The 18270-nt window shown below is 39.3% G+C and overlaps 1 protein-coding gene across 1 annotated transcript in view; it reads right to left on the bottom strand.

The window, feature by feature from the left end:
• The window catches only part of LOC135221141 (uncharacterized), a 95497-nt gene that overhangs the window by 5336 nt on the left and 71891 nt on the right, over positions 1 to 18270 (bottom strand). The window contains exons 3-7 of the mRNA XM_064258966.1: positions 13894 to 15809; positions 13237 to 13398; positions 12138 to 12245; positions 7828 to 7965; positions 6315 to 6484 (exon numbers count right to left, since the gene is read on the bottom strand). Of these exons, the coding sequence (XP_064115036.1) occupies positions 6315 to 6484; positions 7828 to 7965; positions 12138 to 12245; positions 13237 to 13398; positions 13894 to 15809 (2494 nt within the window). The remainder of the gene's footprint in view (positions 1 to 6314; positions 6485 to 7827; positions 7966 to 12137; positions 12246 to 13236; positions 13399 to 13893; positions 15810 to 18270) is intronic.

Below are 18270 nucleotides of genomic sequence, written 5' to 3'. Positions count from 1 at the left end.
TAACGTAAGTCTTGAAGTTTTAACGTAAATAATATTAATCTCAGTACTAGTATCTATCGTTCTGCCAGAGAAATTAATGTAATTCGCCTTGAATAAGAAATTAGAATTTCATGTTGTAAATCGCCTCGCGTTTACAGAGAATCAGCTGTTTGAACGACACGCTGCCCAACCCGCTCGGCTCGCCTCAACGCGTCTCACTTAGCATCGCTCACTCGCTCGCTGAGCAAAAGTTTCATTTCACTTCGGACTTAACGTAACCTCTTTTACAAATGTTTGCTAACATCGTTTAAAATCCTTACTGTCATTTTCACTTGTCACAGGGACCTAGTATCGTTACGTAAAGTTAACATAAATCTTCAAAGAGTAAATTACAAGAATTGTTAACGTAAAACATGTCTTTGTGAAATTCATATTGAAACGCAAATCATTTCATATAAGCGCGAGCCGCTACCATTAACGTAAAAATCGTTCACCGCGAGTGCGGTATCGTTTTCATAAACCTTCTCCAAAGCAATTCTCTCATTACACATTAACGTAAGTAAATCATTTAACGCAAGTGCGTCATATTAAAACTAACATTATTAGTTCAATTAAATACAAGGGAGTTTATCATATATAATTTTCACCCTCTCCGAGAGAGAGAGAGAACGAGAATCCATTATTCATGAAGCCAAGAGTACTACGCCCATTACTTATAGCATGCAGAATTAACATTATTTTAGTCTCTTGTGTCTTTCCTTTACACTGAGCGTGATACGTACGCGCCTGTGTCCATTGCAGTTTTGCAAGCATTTATTCATTTATCGAGTACTTCAGCGAGGGACTGAGCATTTCTAAAATTACCATTACCTGTCGTTGCACGAGTGGTCTTTTCATTTTCTTTTATCACAAAAGACTTGCGTATACCGCAAGCACCAACCGCACAGTGTGCCACCGCAAATTCATTACTTCCAGACAAGGAAGCCTACCAGTCTAGGACTGGCCACCACCAGTGCACATCAGGTCTTACCATTTTACAGTGCCACTAATTCGTGACACTGTCCATCGATTGGCTGCTGAAGTACTCCCACCTTTTACTTTCTCTCCTCCACCATTACCCTCTGCCACGAGCAGGGCCATGTCATTTCTGTATACTTGAGTATACTGCATGTAGTGTCGTCCGACAGGACACACCAGCACGATACCAGTTCTCCAAACAAGGAACGCCTCCTAATAAGTGCCATTGCACCTGTACAGCTGTACAGGTAGCCATTCTACCTGCGTGTCCGTCCTTACGGAACGCCCAATCAATTAGTGTGTCCGTGTACAAGGGTCAGTGATCCTCCAGAACACTCCAAGGGAACGCCTCCCAAAGTGCCGCAATACCAGCCCTAAGTGCTGTCAAACCAGCGTGTCCGTCCTTACGGAACGCCCAATCCATTAGTGTATCCGATATCCCGGATCACCCAATCAAGGGAACGCCTCCCGAAGTGCCGCAATACCAGCACTACTAGTGCTGCCCAAGGAACGCCTCCATAAGTGCCATTGCACCTGTATTGGACCTACAGGTAGCCCATTCCAGCGTCTCCCAAGTTGGGAACGCCCTTAAGTGTGACGTACGCCGCACACTATTTTGATTTTCTGCCTCATCAGAAGGTGCCATTCCAGAAGTGCCACGAACTTACGGGACACTTCCCAAGTGCCACAGAGCACCCAGTCTTTTAAGACCTTTCATTACTTATTGCAGAACCCATTTCCAAGTGAGTGCCACATTATACAGTAGGCACTCCCCTTCCATTCAGTACCCTTCCTGGCCATTATTTTCATTTTTATCAGAGCCTCTACTGCAGCCTAAGGGAAATGTCTTCCCCTGCTTCCCGCGACTTCTTTGCCATAGAGCTAGAGAAGCTCCAAACCCTTATAACTCTGGGCAAGGAGGCCGGTTACACTGGACCAGCACTTGACCAGTGGATAACGGTGCAGCAGGATGCCGCGCGCCTGCAATAAAGGGAAGAAAGAGAAGCAGAGAGAAAAGCCAGAGAAGAAGAGAGAAAGCATGAGCTAGCTCTCAGAGATGACGAAATCTCTCTGCTAGTTTCCAAGCCCCAGACCATGAGCTGGACTCCAGGTAAGAGGTGGTTGCGGAGGTTCTGCACCACTTGTTGTGTGCGTGGGCATGCTGTGGATTCAGACCAGTGCCCAAGTCGATCTCTACCTTGGGATGAGAGCTTCCAGGGTGAACTTCTCCAAGGCTACCATATAGCCCTGCCTGATGAACAGTCTCCTACGGCCTATCAGTGGGTACAAGTCATGGCCGACACTGAAGCCCAGGTCTCCCTCATTGCAAGAAAGGCATTGCCTAGGGGTGCCAAAATCCAGACGGACGAAGAAATTCAGTTTGAATGGATTGACGGTAACCTCTATTCTGTTCCTTCGGTCCTTCTGAATGTGGAAATGCCCTTTTTGGACCAGGAGACCAGGGAAACCACCTTGTGCCGCCTGGGCGTAGTGGACCAGTTTCATGATGTTTACCAGGTAATATTGGGCCGAGATCTCCTAAAGCCCTATCTCCCCTGGACGCAGCTCCCACTACCAGATGCACTGGATCCCTGCAGCATGCCTCATAATCAGTCAGTTTTAGATTCAGAGGCTAGTGCCTCCGATGTCCCAGACATCCCTTTTATTTGTGAACCTGGCCCTGACCCAGTGTCAGAGCCCAAAGTTCCTGCCGCATCCTGCCAGCCTTTTACCATTTTACCGCCTACCTCCTCCACTTTGGAAGAGGTAAGCCCACCAGTTAACCCCGAACTTGTTTCCGAGGGTGATTCAACGGAGGTTTCCTTGACCTCCCTACCTCAAATCACTGCCAGAGAGGACTCTTCAACTGTGCCAGAGCACACTTCCAGCCTTGGTGACTCCACAGATTCGCAACCTGTGGGGCCATCTCGGCCTTACCGTCCAGTGCCACGGAAGAGGTTCTGGAACAAGTTCTGCCGCGACTGTGGCCGCAAGGGTCACATGTCTGCCAACTACGGAGGGTGCGCAAATTTTAATATTCCTGCCATCGCAATGGCAGTTACCAATCCTTCTTCACTAGGACCCCCAGCTAAGGGCCCTATAACTGATACGGGAAGACCGAATCCCCCGAGGGGCTAATATTGACAGACGTCAACTGATGACCATTGAAGGTATCAACCATATCAAGCTGATCCTTCCGACCGTACAATTGAGGGTCACCAGACCTAGTTTCTCCAAAGTATGTACTCTTGCAGTTGCAAGCTACATTCCAGGAGGTTACGACCTCCTCCTAGGGCAAGACATGAAGTCTCCCTCTCGTTTCAAAAAGCCTAGGGGTCCTAACCCCACGTCAAATCACTCCAAAGCAAGGAGTCATCGAAATTCTACTTCCTCCAGGAAGTACATCCACCAACAGTCTCCCCCGTTACCAAGGAGGGAGATTGATCATTCACAGTTCCGTTGCAAAACCTGCAACGTACTAGGGCACTCCACGAATTGGCCTAGGTGCCCTAGCCGACTACCAGCAGCGGACACTGACCATATTCTACAAGGCTCAGCCTTCCAAAAGAGACAGGAGCCTCTGTCTCCCATTACCAAGGGCCCGCTGAGAGGTATTGCACCTCCAGTGCCCGTCACAGGTCCAGTCAACCTCAACTCTCTGCCAGTGACACTTGGCAGCACTGAGCAGTGCCAAGCTCCGTCCAGCCTGGACGTAGAGCCACCACAGAACTTGACCTCTGCGCCTGGCCCCGAGCTAGCGCCAGCGCCTAACCTAATCAAGGATCCTCCTACAGGAAATCCTCCAACAGGCATGGAGCTTACCGCAGCCCATGGCCAATCTCCAGCCCATAATTCTTCTTCAGCCTCACCTCTGTCGCCCGAGGATGAACCTCCGGCAGACCTTACCTTCATACCTCCTCTGGAAAACCAGGAACTGCCCGACACGGAGTCAGCCTGGAGTTTTCCCCTTACGACGGCTGTCGCAGCAGCTGAAGTGAGGGCCTCCCCTGCAGTAGGTTCCACCTCTACGACGGTTGCTGCTGATACCGAAGTAGGGTGTTCTCCTGCAATCCCTCAGGCTACCACTGCCTCTGCTCCTGACGGCGTTTCTGGCCTTACCCCAGAGTCGGTGCCTCCGTCTACTCCTAGGACTGGTATAGCCAGGTCCTGGAGGAATAAGAAGAAGAAGAAGGGACGTAACAAATCATTAACACACTAACCAAAGAGCCACATGCTCTCCTTGACACCTGTGCCCGAGGTACAGTGTCACATTCATTTGCAGAATGATCCTGGCACCTACCCAGAGAAGGTAGCCAGCCTGATCTCTGCCAGTAAACTAACCCTCTAACCCCTAGAAATTGTGATACTATCACTCATGTAAATGTCATAATTACCTCATTTATTTTCCATCCTGGTCAACTAACCACTCATCATCCTCACGCATCATTACCTCACATCATGTATTTTAACAATTCCGTTGCTGAACTGCTGCTGTGCATACCACACTCTGGAATGATTGCGTCTCCATTTAACTGTATTGAGTAGGTTAGGCTAATGATTTAGTACCAGGGCATTAGGGTAGTAGCAGAAAGAATTTTCAAGTAACCTTATCTAGGGGTAGAGTAGACTGTCGTCACAGACAACCCGTAGTTATTACTTAAGCTAGACTACATTACTCCATTAAGTTAGTACACTTAGCATCCTCACCTATAAGTTAGGTGGGTCACTGTTGTTAGCTGTATCGCTGCTCTAAAAACTTCAAGATAGAGTAGGAGAACTGGGTAATCAAAATTTGTGCAAGAAATCCTTTTTTCTTTTATCTTGTCTAATCTGGGATTTTTTTCCAGATTCCCTGAGTCACGTGTCAAGTTTGTCCGCCCGCAAGTGTTGCATTACCGCAAGATATCGAAACCTAGCTTTCATTACTTGAATCACATTTTAGCTAGCTATCCATTTGGGAGAGATACGTATATGGGTCCCAACGTGTGGGCACGCTGTATTTACTTTTCTCCAGGCCAGTAAGGGCCTCTTGTAAATAAATAGCTGTAAAGTAATTGGCTGAGTTTCTGGCGACCTTTCCTCTAGAGTAAATTATCACTATAAATCCTTTTACGGTAAGTTCAAGTAAATTTCCTTTATTTTCCCTCAACTATTTCTGTTTACGTATCGGAGCCTCTGTCAAGGCCAGGCCCATACGTAACAAATATATATATATATATATATATATATATATATATATATATATATATATATATATATATATATATATATAGTGAAGCCCTATATTCGTGGACTCCGGATTCACGGACTCACATATTCGCGGATTTCTCTCCAGAACACATGCCCCCGTTATTTGCAGAAAATTCGTCTATTCGCGGTATTTTTCAATGAGAAATATCCACAAATTCCTTTTTTTTTTACACCAATTTCATCATAAAATGCACTTTTTGTGATAAAACTTTTAAAAACCAGATGCAACAATTTGAAGTGGGTTTTTCTTTGAGTTTTATCAAATAAAATGAAGCGTTTTCATAGGGGTTTCAACTATTCGTGGATTCTTGGTATTTGTGGGGAAAACAGTTTGTGTATGTATATATATATATATATATATATATATATATATATCATAGTTTATATATATATATATATTATATATATATTATATATATATATATATTATATATAATTTACTTGACAGAAAACAGTACATATTGATAAACAGCTCTATCAAAATAAGCATAGTACTTAGTATCTACTAATGCAATAGACACCCTCAAGAGTTGAAAATTCTGCCTCTTTAAAGCTTTTCGTGCAAAGGTTCATGAAGACAGCAATTCGGTGGATGTGACTAATCTAGACTGACAGGAAATTTGGAAGAAAAATAGATAGAGACCGCATGAGGATTTCAAAGCTTTCCAGTGTTGTTATTATTACTACTATTATTATTCAGAATATAAACCTCACTCATATGGAACACACCCACCAAACAGGCCATTGACAAGAAATTAGAGCTTTTAAAGAATATGGTGCCCATTCAAAAGTAACAGAAGGTAAAGGGAAATACATCAAGAGGAGATCAGTTATAAAAAAAAAAGATAAATTAAAAACAATTTAATAAATAGGATATAGCTGTCTCACAGGTACTATGAGGCTTCCTGAGATAAGAAACTCATCTTCAGCTCTACAGAGTTGCGAACAGTATACTATTACATATAGAAAAAGCATTTACGGTTTCAAAAAGAGGCACCTTGAGAGAGGTGAGAGTGGGGTCAATGCACTTTAAAAACTGCACTGGACGTGAGTAGGATTTGGCTTACTTGTAGACATCGTGGAACGTCTCCTGCCTGACGGCTACGCCTCTTCCTTGAGCTTCGGCTACAATCTGCTGTGGTGTCATAGGGATGGCCAAGGACCTGTGTCTCTTCTTGAATTCCTCCTTCCACTCCTCCTCAATATTCTTTGCCAAGCTCCAGTCTCTGCTGCTAACCTTTTTATTTATTTATTGTTTATTGAAAGAGAAGAAATACTGTTTACTCTCAGTCAGGCTATGCTAGTTGTGAACTTCTTAAATCGAAATTGTCTTTCTCAGAACATTCGTCAGTCATTTTATGGAAAATTCTACAATTATTAAATCTTAAAAAACTCCACCTGACATAAAAATGAAACTCGAAGATATCTAGTTAATTCTTAAAACGAATCTCAAGATCTGACAATTAAGTGAACATCAAAATAACATCAGTGAGAATATTCAAGTGCTATTTGCTGTGAATGTTTAAAATATTCAATTCCCATTTAAAGGCAATCTATTTTTCCAACTTCTTTTATAAATAACAATAGTGTTCGACTCTTAATAAGATATTTTATAAAGCATTAGTAACTGTGGAGTACGAATGATCAATTGCAAAACAAAGCTCTCAATTTTTAAAGATGATTCAAATGATTTTTCAAAGGTAATAACTCAAAGATTTAACTGCCATTAAAATGAAATCAGTAGCATATCTAACAAGCAGGGTTGGTGATTTTTTTAAATAAAAAAATAAGAAAATCAGTGATTTATTTGATTTTTTTCTTTATTAGTTTTTTTTTATTTGTTAGCTGTTTTTTTCAATCCTTTCTTTCCTTAAAATGTATTTTATGACAGAATTACTATTGATATATCTTTCAGGTTTCTAATTCTGGTCTAAAGTATGTACTTGCAATTTTTTGTATATAAAAATAAATAGATGCAGCACTATGCTTAAGTTTTCATTAACCTCCAAACCATATTTTTCCATTTGCTTGCTTTCAAATGAAAGAAATTTTGTAAAAAATAAACAAAATTATCACTTTATAATGAAAAAATCAATGATTTAATCACTTGATTAAATCAGTTTGATTTAATCATTGCCAACCCTACTAACTATTGCTTGCAAACAAGTGGAACTTCATCCCTGAAATAAGCAGAGGGCAGGACCGAGTCAGTATAGTACCTGAAGTTTATTTGAAGATGCTTGACCGTGTTGCTCCAAACAAACAAAGTGAAAATATAGTGGTTTCCTACTAACTTCGTGTCCAGGAATTATACTCCAGAAATAAGAGAGAGAGAGAAATTTCAAATCTAACAAATGGTAGCTGAAATTACTATGTAAAATTTAATATAATTATTCAGTCAAATTAAAACTCGAGGAGAGAGAGAGAGAGAGAGAGAGAGAGAGAGAGAGAGAGAGAGAGAGAGAGAGAGAGAGAGAGAGAGAGAAACTTCAAGTCTACCACATGACAACTGAAATTACTCTGTAAAATTTAAAATAACTAGTAAAAGTCAAATAGAAACACAAAAGAGAAAGCTGGTACCTTCCTGAGTTCTACTAGGATTTCCCTGAGAATCTTCTCCCTGGCAAGACTGAGAACCTTGTCCTGGGACGAAGGGACGTCGGGCAGCTGCTTCTTGGCTTCCTTTTTGTTCAAGATCGCCGCGACAAATAGCAAAGCCTGGGGGGGAGTGATTGGTCAGATTCAAAACAGTGAAGAATCACCAGGCAACAATCAGTCGCCCTTTTTATGGTCAGTTTTAGTAATTAGGAGCCCTTTACTCTTTTGGAATTAATCTTAGTGCTCTTAACTACTGTTCATTCATTCTTTGATGCTAGAAATTCATAAAACAAGACACTTGTGATTGAGAGACATATTTAGCAACAGATTTCGTATTGAAGAAAGACAATGGAAAGAGGAACAGGAGCTTGGAGAATTTTAGTGATGGCAATGTTTTGCTCCGTAGCTGTTATTTTCTCTTTTTCCTGTTACTCCTTATTTGTCATAAATACTGAGCACAGAAGGGATCAAGTTGTAACTGACGGGAAAATATTAATATTCATTATCTATACAAGTATAAGGTTTTTATCATAAATTTTTCTTTTTGTGCAATTTGAAATTCATTCGAGCATCGTATCAGTGATCTCTCTCTCTTGTTATGAGCAAATAATAATTTAGTGAGGCTCTGTAAAACAAATTCAAATACATTTTATCATTCTATTAATGTGGCTGGTAATGTAAATCCATAAAAGAATGCAGGATGGCCCAACAAAAGTTTGTTGCCCAACACAATCCCTTTTATCACCAAAAATGGTTCTACTAACATCCATGCACCAGGTGAGAACCGTGCCTTTATAAAACCCAAGGTATTTAATCTATGGGCCTGCACATCACAGTCTCTGCTGAGGGTTTCAGAGGGTATTGGGAGAATATGGAATCATATAGACCATAGTCCATTACATTAACTGAAGCTCCCGTTTCTATGAAAATTGGGATCTCTACATCACCCACTGTTTCTTGTACTATTGGCCTGGGCTCTGGGGCATCCCCCACAAGACCACAATGGTACATGCAAGTCATCTGCACCCCTTTTGCTGATCGGGTTTCCGAACATTTCGCCGATCTCTAGGTCCCTTTGAGTAACCAGCTTGGGAAACTCTTATACTTGAACTTCCAGAGTTCTGGGGTGTAAGTCTTGCATCCCTCCGTCTCCGAGACGGACAAGACCACCAAAAGTGATCTACATTTTTTGCATGCTACGCACTATTTTATTCTGCATTGTTTCTTGGTGTGCCCCTGCCTATTACAATTGAAACAACACAACTGCTGCCATGGATCCATAGACCTCCTATTGTTTTCTACTTTGGCACACAATGGGGGGAAGGGAAACTTAAATCCATTTGCGTTAAGTTCCAGTCCATTACAAAATGTGCTGTCCACTGTGGGGCATTTGGAGATGTGCTTCTCAACCTGAGAATAGATCAATCCTCATCCGATGTAGGTTTGATCTTCTCATCAAAGCTATCTACAATGACGTCCGGGACGTCGTGTAGAAAGTGGGACAAATGCAACTGTCTGGGCAAGGAGATATTATTACCATTTACCCACGTGGAATTTTTCAATTTCCGTATCCATTCTTTCTCTGCATAAAAAAACTGAGAGCTATGCTCAACCTTGGTCTTCTGACTTTCTTAAATCTTGTAGAAACCTCTCAGGTCTCTCACCATATCACCATGTTCCTTTGTACCATAAGCTGCCCTCAGAAATGCTTGTAGTTCAGTCCATGATCGGCATTTTGTATACTACTGACAGCTATGGCAGCAATTCGCTAAGCACATTTTACTGAAATCCAACAAGGATTTTGCCTTTTTAAAAACCTCTGCATCATTTTTAATTCCCTTGGCATGTAAAAAAAAAAAAGATTAACTACTTCAATAAAAATCTGCACTGGCTGAGAAAGAACGCCACCCACAATACTCTGAAAAGGGCAAACTCCCGATGCAATTGTATTAACTTTATGAAGCAAAGGCTGATCATTTTTGTTTCCTTTCGCCATTTTTGTGTAACTTAGAGAAACCCTCAGTATTTAGGATTCGACCAGCTCTTAATATCATTTGAATACAAACAATATTTGCCAAATTCCTTCACAAATCACAAAAAAAAGATATATGAATCCGTGACACATAAATATTCCCAAAGTGAATAGTATTCCCTGCACTCAATGGGAAAAGAATACCTTACCAGCTGATGAAAATAAGTTCATGAACATGACGAAAGATGGGCGGGAGAGAAAAAGACTCTTTTCCTTTGTCCCACTGCTAGAAGAGGATTTCTGCTGGTCTCAACAAAACCTTGGGTACCCAAAACTCATGCTGCTAGCCTGCACCAACCCCACACCTCTTGTTCTCCCCACTCGTTGCATGCATCAACACACACTCACACAAAATAAAAAATGAAATACGTCGGTGTGCCGTATATTACCTTCAAACAGATTAATCCTCTATAAATACAGTTCTGATGAATACCTCATAATAATGGGAAAAACTTAATATATTCTGCTCCCCTGAAAAAAAAACTATGCATGGCAATTAAAAGCAAACATCTAAACTGTCCCACTGTACTCGTCTTCCATAACTGAAATACATAGGCGGTCTAGTTTCTTTTTATCATTTCAGCTTTCTCGAACTTCTTCAATGGCAGGATATATGGTTGGGTCTTTGATTTGGCATGAATGACACTGCCTTTACTAAACCTTGAGATGTTACCCATATCAATACCCATAACCTTTTTTGGATGTATTTACTAAATTTGTAGCAATTATAATTTTCCTCCCTCGCAGATACGTACTACCAACCACACTGGAGGTTTGGGAGTTCTTACAAGAGGGGGCATTGTCCTCCAAATTTGGCTGAGCCACTTGTACCCATTTAGAAGGTCTATAAACATCCATGTTTTTAGGGGTCTTGTCAGAAAGTCGATTTATAAATTTTGATATTAATAATATTGCTGCTGGCTTTAAGTGCAGCGCCATGTTTTTTAAATGTTACCCATTCTTCCCATTTTCTTTCATTTTTATCAAAGTTCATTCTTAACTCTATTATTTGACCACAACTAGCAAACGTAACAGAGTTTCTTAGTTGCATTACATGCTTTACACGTAATACTTTCAAAATTATCCACTGTGTTCCCACACAGGTAAGTTTTCAATTTGTGATGACTACCCTGAGAGGGAGTGCCACCACTGCAGCATTCCACATCCATGGTCAAGCTCATGCCAAAAGTTCGTCATTCGTCTCGAGGCCTTGTCTGTGCCAAATCATCATCAAAGGACCCAGGGGTACTATAATTCTTACAGTCACTAGTCATAAAGGACTGGATAAAACAAAGAAACCTAAAAACCTTAAAAATGGCATCAGCCTTTCATGAAGTTTATTCTTCTACCAACGGCACAAGTGAGAACCGACTCACAAATGTCCGCATCCCTAAGCTACCCGACAGGGATGGCACAACATGATTTGTGGCCCAAGTGTAAGTCAAACCTACTTAACAAGACTGAGAGCATACATGGCTACAATCATCCCCATCCTAATCATATTATGGGCAAACCGGATATAATGCCAAGAGTCTTATCCCCAGAACCACACCCTCCTGCAATCCGTGGTCGAGCCCCGAAGAATAGTTCTGATCTTGAGCTATCAATCTGACATCTTTCAGGTCCAAACACTATCAGGTAGTTGATGGTCTTACCACAGTTCCCACTATTTAGTTTTGGATAACCAAGTCCCAGCCATATCTTTTCCTATTTATCAGGTCTAATGAATTTGAGCAAAAGTGGAAAATGTGGAAAATTTCACAAAAATTCATCCTGAGATAAATGTAGTGGTGTATAGGACTCTTGGACTCAAATCTGGAAACAAATTCCTCGGGTTCAAACACTCCATCACCAAGTGAAGGTGGTCTCAAGTCGAGGAGGTTTCATATACATGGGAGTTAAGCAGAAAGCAAAGGACGGCTAAATATAAAACTCTATCACAAATTGTATTGTTAAGCTATGCAATATCTTCTTTTACAGCAGCCATCATTTTGCATGCTCAGTTAGGCCACACTATCTTTGACTTCCATTTTCATACTACATATTCAATTTCATGCCTGAGTTGGGTAAGTGTGTCAGGGTGTGCCTGCATAATGACCTTAGAAAAATGTAAACCATTTAGGAAGCATCATCATCTGATTTATAGAAGTCAACTTCCTTATGAAGGAAATGCATTAAGACAGGTATAACAACTTTCTGATGACCCTTTCCGTGACATGCAGTACTGAAAAATGGCCTCCAAGAGAGATAATGAACAAACCTCATTCTTATTAGGTAGGTTGGTTGGCAAGCCCAATTCTCGGGACAATACTTCTAACGTCGACCAAGTAATCTCTCCACAAGTATTAGGATTCCGAAGCAAAGTTACCTGTGGACGATTCCGAAAGAAAAACATTTATGATCTTAATTTCCCGGTGACCATAATCATTAACCTTGTTTTGTATAAAAAAAATAAAGTCATCACTTAATGCAGAATCAATATCTCAATGAGAAACATTACTGAAATTTAGTTTTTCCTCCTGATGAAATAAAAATCAGTTTTATGACATTCTGGATGGTTAGGAAGTCAACAAAATTTGACTGCATGACCTGGAATTATGTTATCATTGGTTTAGTTGGGAAGTAGACCTTTAAATTATGGCTGATTCAGCTGCGTTAATTCTATACAGGACTTTCTCGAGGCTCCGTATTGTAGACTTTTTAGTGTTGCTTAGACTGGCAAGCAATGTGCAATGGAGGACATGTCAAAAAATGGTGGATTCAGGGGACAATGATTGTTCTGCATGAGTAATATGTAGGTACATCAGTCTTGTTCTCTCTCTCTCTCTCTCTCTCTCTCTCTCTCTCGTCCTCCTCTCGTGATCGTCCTCCTTCTCTCTTCATCCCTCCCTCTCTCTCTATATATCTATATATATATATATATATAATTATTATATATAATATATATATAGATATATATATATAGTATATATATATAGATAGAGAGAGAGAGAGAGAGAGAGAGAGAGAGCGAACAAGATTGATGTATTACTCATGCAAAAAAATAATTGTCCCCTGACATGTCCTCCATTGACACATTGCTTGCCAGTCTAAGCAATACTGAAAAGTCTACAATACGGAGGCATGAGAAAGTCCTGTATAAAATTAATGCAGCTGAATCAGCCATAATTTTCAAGTCCTGCATAAAATTGACACAACTGAATCAGCCATAATTCTCAACAGAAGTAATCACTGGTTCTCATGTAGCTTAATTGTCATCTGCAAATTTCAGTTGAACTATAATGCTTCAGGTACATCATTGTCAAAATTCAAAGAGCTAGGTTAACCATCCTTGAAATACTTTACGAACTGCGTCTTGCCTTTTCCATACAGATATCGATGGTGAGGTCATCAAAGAGTCTCTTGCCCTTGGCTTCTAAGCCGCTAACAATGTCTTTGCGAACAGAGCATCTCAGATCCTTGAGTGTGTAGAATCTTTCCAGTAGGTTTTCATACTTCTCTTTCTGCCTGTCTATGATCACCTGGTAAATGTAAACTGTGCCAGAGTCACGAGAAATTTATGGTAACAAACAGATACGAGAAACAGTTTCTCGAAAATCACATAAAAGTAAACAAAGATTAAGCTTAAATGAATCTTGAACAAGGAATTTTAACAAGGTTAAATTTTAGCTAAAATCTTAACCAATACATTGGTGTCAAGTGATTGCCTAACCCCACTTTAGATCTCCCAGTGAGAATTTACCTTTTTCAACGAACACAAGTTCAGATTAAATTTATCAGGATTCCTTATTGGTATCTCTATATTTTTTCAAAAGTGAATTTTCCACAGTTTTGAGACTGTTTGACATGTCATTCAGTATTTCACTGAAATCAAATAACTTCCCACAAGGGTTGTCAATTTTAGTGACTTCAAAATGCTGCTGGATTTTGTTTGAAAAGTATTAAGTTACAAGTGATAAATTGTCTATCAATCAACTATCATGTTACTTTGTAAAGGATATGACAATTGTGTTTACCTTGGAATGATTTTCTAGCCACTCTCTTCTGTGATCTGGACTAGAGAGTTGGGAACAGAAGTACTGAATGAATGGTGCACGATCTAAAGGACTTCTGGCTTTTTTAATTATACAACGCCTAATGAATTCGAACACAATGAGTTGGAATATTTCAGCCATAACTTTTTTTGAGATAGACTCCCTTGTTAGAAAAAGGAGGAACACAGGCTTCAGTAAAGATTCACACCTTACTGACTTATTCTTGAATTTAAGAGTGCTTTCAAACATGAGTGCTTGTTTTGGTTCTGCCATCAGAGCGTTGAGATAGTTTGCAACCTTGCATTTATCTAGGTACAATTTTGCTGTGCCCACAATGTCGTCCAATCTATTGCGAATAAACTCTGGTCGTTCTTCATCTGGATATTCTTCGAGAGTTTTCAGCCATGCACAACCTAGGGCAGCAAAATGGGCTGCATATTCGATAGCAGTCGGATTCTTATGGATGCAGTATGTTGCTGCCATTGCATAAAGATCTGATTGCACAAGAGGCTTTAAGACAGAAGCTGCATAAGCTGGAATAATTGGTATGACAGCATTAAACTTAGTTTTTTTCATTCCAGTTTCCACCTGAACAGCCCTGGTATTGCAGTCTAGACAGTCTTCTCTGAACTCTGCAAAGTCTTCGAGGGCTTGTTGACTCATAACAGAGTAAGGTTCCACCAAAATATGTTTGATTTTGAATGCCCAGGGGTTTCTCTGAACTGCACAGTTCATCAGTGAAAAGACTGGAATGCCAGACATGATGAAACTTCTCAAGAAATCAAATTTATTTTTCTGGAGAACTTTTTCAAAGTCTTTTTCCATGAGCTGTGATAAAGTAGAAGACTTTGTAATCCTACAGCATTCATCAAGCTTTGGGTGAGGAAGAGTCATGATCCTTGATTTGACATTTTCATATAAATTATGAAATAATTCCACAGTCTTTGCAAATCTTGCATCATTACAGAACTTGTTTTTCGTTGCTTTGACATCATAATTGATCGCTGCAGTTTTCAGATATAAGTCTGCTAACTTTAATTCTTTGTTCATCATTTTGTCATCCGTATGAGTTATCATTTGCTTCATAAGCTGTCTGAACTGATTTTCACATGATCTGAAGTCCTTTTTTAGTTTCAGTTCATGCTTTGATAGACTGCTGAGGCATTCATTCTGAAAATAAGTATAAAATGATTTTATAAGATCAAATACTTCCCTTGGAACCATCTTCTCTTTACACTTCTCTTGAATCAGAACATTATTCCACTGTAAAAAGAGAAAAACTAAATCACATTGAGCATTCCTTTGTACCATCTCATCAGTAATATCTATGTACTCTTTATTATTAACTTTCAGAGCCAAGGTACTTAGCTCTGTTTGTGGCTCCTCAAAGTAAATCCACTCTCCTAATTGTACAGATGTAGTCTTGTATGGATAGCCTGGAAGAATGAAACCTCCAATACTGAGCTCAAGTTTGGCTACATATGGCCTAAGAATATTTCCTATTTTGGAGCACTGGTCTGCAATATCTTTTGTGTCCTTAGCTTTGAAAAATGTAACATCGTTTTTGTTCCCTGTATTCAATTTAGACAGGATTTCAAAACAGTGTTGGGCTGGGAATTCATCACCAATACCAAGTATATAGACTACAATAGTTCTTCCAATGTGTGGCTTTATCAATCTTATTTCATCTTCAGGAAAAGGTTCACCAGCATCATGAGGTCCCTTGATTATAATGATTTTTATGTTGGTTTCTTTGCTGCTCTGCACTCTAATTCTGATAGTCCGCAATGCTTGGGTAAAGTTGCTTGTTTTGTTGTTTTCTAAATCCTTCTGCATTAGCTCAGGCTCCAGTCTCTTCAGCTGCACAAGGTCCCCAAAAGTGTACACATTTGTCCGACCTGAGGAGATTGTAAAGAAGAAATACATTTTGATAATAAAATTAAATATATTTTTATAATAAAATAATGTTTTGTATATACTTACCCAGTAATTACATAGCTACAGGCAGTCCCTGGTTATCGGCAGGGTGCTCATACGCGAAAACCGCCATTATCCGAAAATCGACGATTTATGGGGCTTACAGCACCAAGATTCGGTTAATGTTCATTCTGTTTTCTGCATAATGTCCATCAGAGGGGAGGTTGTGAGGACAACAGAGGGAGAGACAGATAATTGGGTACTGATATTTATTACAGGTATACATGGGTTATAAAGGAGGCTGCGGACGGATAAGTAGTATTCAACCCGAAGTGAGAGAAAACTGGGTCTGGGCCAGCTGAGTTGTGTTTTCTTAGAGACATTTATACATAAATAACTACAGATGCACTCTATGTTCATACATGGTAATTATATCGGCGGAAAGGCCAGAGAATTCTACATAAGATGATGTGCATTAGAATTTAGCATGTAGTTATAGTGGAATGAAAATAGCAAAAGTACATTGTCCTTACAATATAATTACATGGTAAGTATATACAAAATATAATTTTATTACAGAAATATTATTTTGTATATGAGACTTGACCAGTAATTACAGGCGGTCCCCGGGTTATGACGGGTCCGGCTTACGACGTTCCGAGGTTACGACGCTTTTTCTTAAATATTCATTGAAAAATCCGCCCTGGCTTACGACGCTTGTTCCGAGGTTGCGAAGCTGACGCTTCCGACGCTCCGAGTTTGACGCTTTTAAAAAACACACACTATGATAAGATAAGAATCCTTTATAGTTTAGCACAGTTTCTCTCTCTCTCTCTCTCTCTCTCTCTCTCTCTCACTCTCTCTCTCTTTGTATTTTCCAACGAAAATAATCGCTATAATTCTCTCTCTCTCTCTCTCTCTCTCTCTCTCTCTATACTACAAAGATGTATGTTTTTTAGTATGATAAATAAATGATTTACTATTTTCAAATAATAATATTAATTTATACAGCAATAATATCAATTCATTAAAGAAAATACCATAGTGAATTAGTAAGATTTTAGCTTATATTTAAAAAATTATGGAAGAATGAAGGAAATCCCAGTCTTCTTCAAGTAACTTCCAGTAACCTTTTCTCGAGATCCAGGCACTAAAACTGTCAGATATATCAAGTTCTGTGACAGCCAGGAGGGGGAAAATCTGGGGGAAGAGCTGCAGTGTTGCAATCACGTGGTCCTGACATTCCCCCCCCCCCTCTCTCTCTCTCTCTCTCTCTCGCTCTCTCTCTCTCTCTCTCTCTCTCATTTACTGAGACTCGAGATTTTTTATGTACTTGTACTATTTGTTTTTAAATACTTTCAATAATAAATAATAATAATAATAAGAATAATAACTAATAATAATAATAATAATAATAAATCAATAATAATAATAATAATGATAATAACTGTAATTACAAAATTCATATGTGATAGTATTTTAAAGAAATACAATACATACTAATCTATCCATGTCACTTTTAATTAAGGTTAACTCTTTGTCTCTCTCTCTCTCTCTCTCTCTCTCTCTCTCTCTCTCTCTGTCTCTCTGTCTCTCTCTCTCTCTCTCTCTTTTGCCACACAAGATAATAATGGGTCATAGTGGTAACTCCCTCCCTCTCTTTCGCTGGAAGCGTTATAAGTATTTTTTGAGAGAACAGAGAGAGATAAACTCTCTCTCTCTCTCTCTCTCTCTCTCTCTCTCTCTCTCTCTCTCTCTCTCTTTTACCGAGATGAAAGAATTTTTATGGTACTAGTATGTAAAATGTTTATTGATAATTTCAGCTATTTAATAATAATAATAATAATAAAACTTTAATTACAAAATTCATAATGGTCGTATTTTAAAGAAATGAAAATGACCTTTCCATTTCACTTGTAAGGATAATTCCTCTTTCTTACTGAGATGAGAGAATTTTTATGGTAGATGCACGTGTTTATTATCAATATGATAATAACTAATATTAATAATAATAATAATAGAATAGTAGTAATATAGATAACTAATTTCAAAAGAAAATTCTTCCCTTTGTCTTTTTCTGTATCAATTTCCCCACCTCAACTCGAGTGACACTCGAGCTTAACAATGCCATACAATGGTCAACGAATTTAATGGTTTTATGTAATTCTCTCTCTCTCTCTCTCTCTCTCTCTCTCTCTCTTACTGAGATGAGATCATTTTCATGGACGTGTATGTAATAAGTTTATCATTAATATTTTTCAATAATAATACTATAAGTACAAAATTAATATCTGAGTATTTTAAATACAATAATCATTCCATATCTCTCTTTTAAATACTGTAAGGACAAGTCTCTCTTCTCTCTCTCTCTTTCTCTCTCTCTCGCTCTCTCTTTCTCTCCTCTCCACAAGATACTTGTCATACATTTGGTGTTTCTATTTC

This window comes from Macrobrachium nipponense, chromosome 2, assembly GCF_015104395.2.
Source record: "Macrobrachium nipponense isolate FS-2020 chromosome 2, ASM1510439v2, whole genome shotgun sequence".
In the NCBI taxonomy this organism is placed as follows: domain Eukaryota; kingdom Metazoa; phylum Arthropoda; class Malacostraca; order Decapoda; family Palaemonidae; genus Macrobrachium; species Macrobrachium nipponense.
Note: the sequence above shows the minus strand (reverse complement) of the source record. Positions and strands in the feature narration are given on the sequence as shown.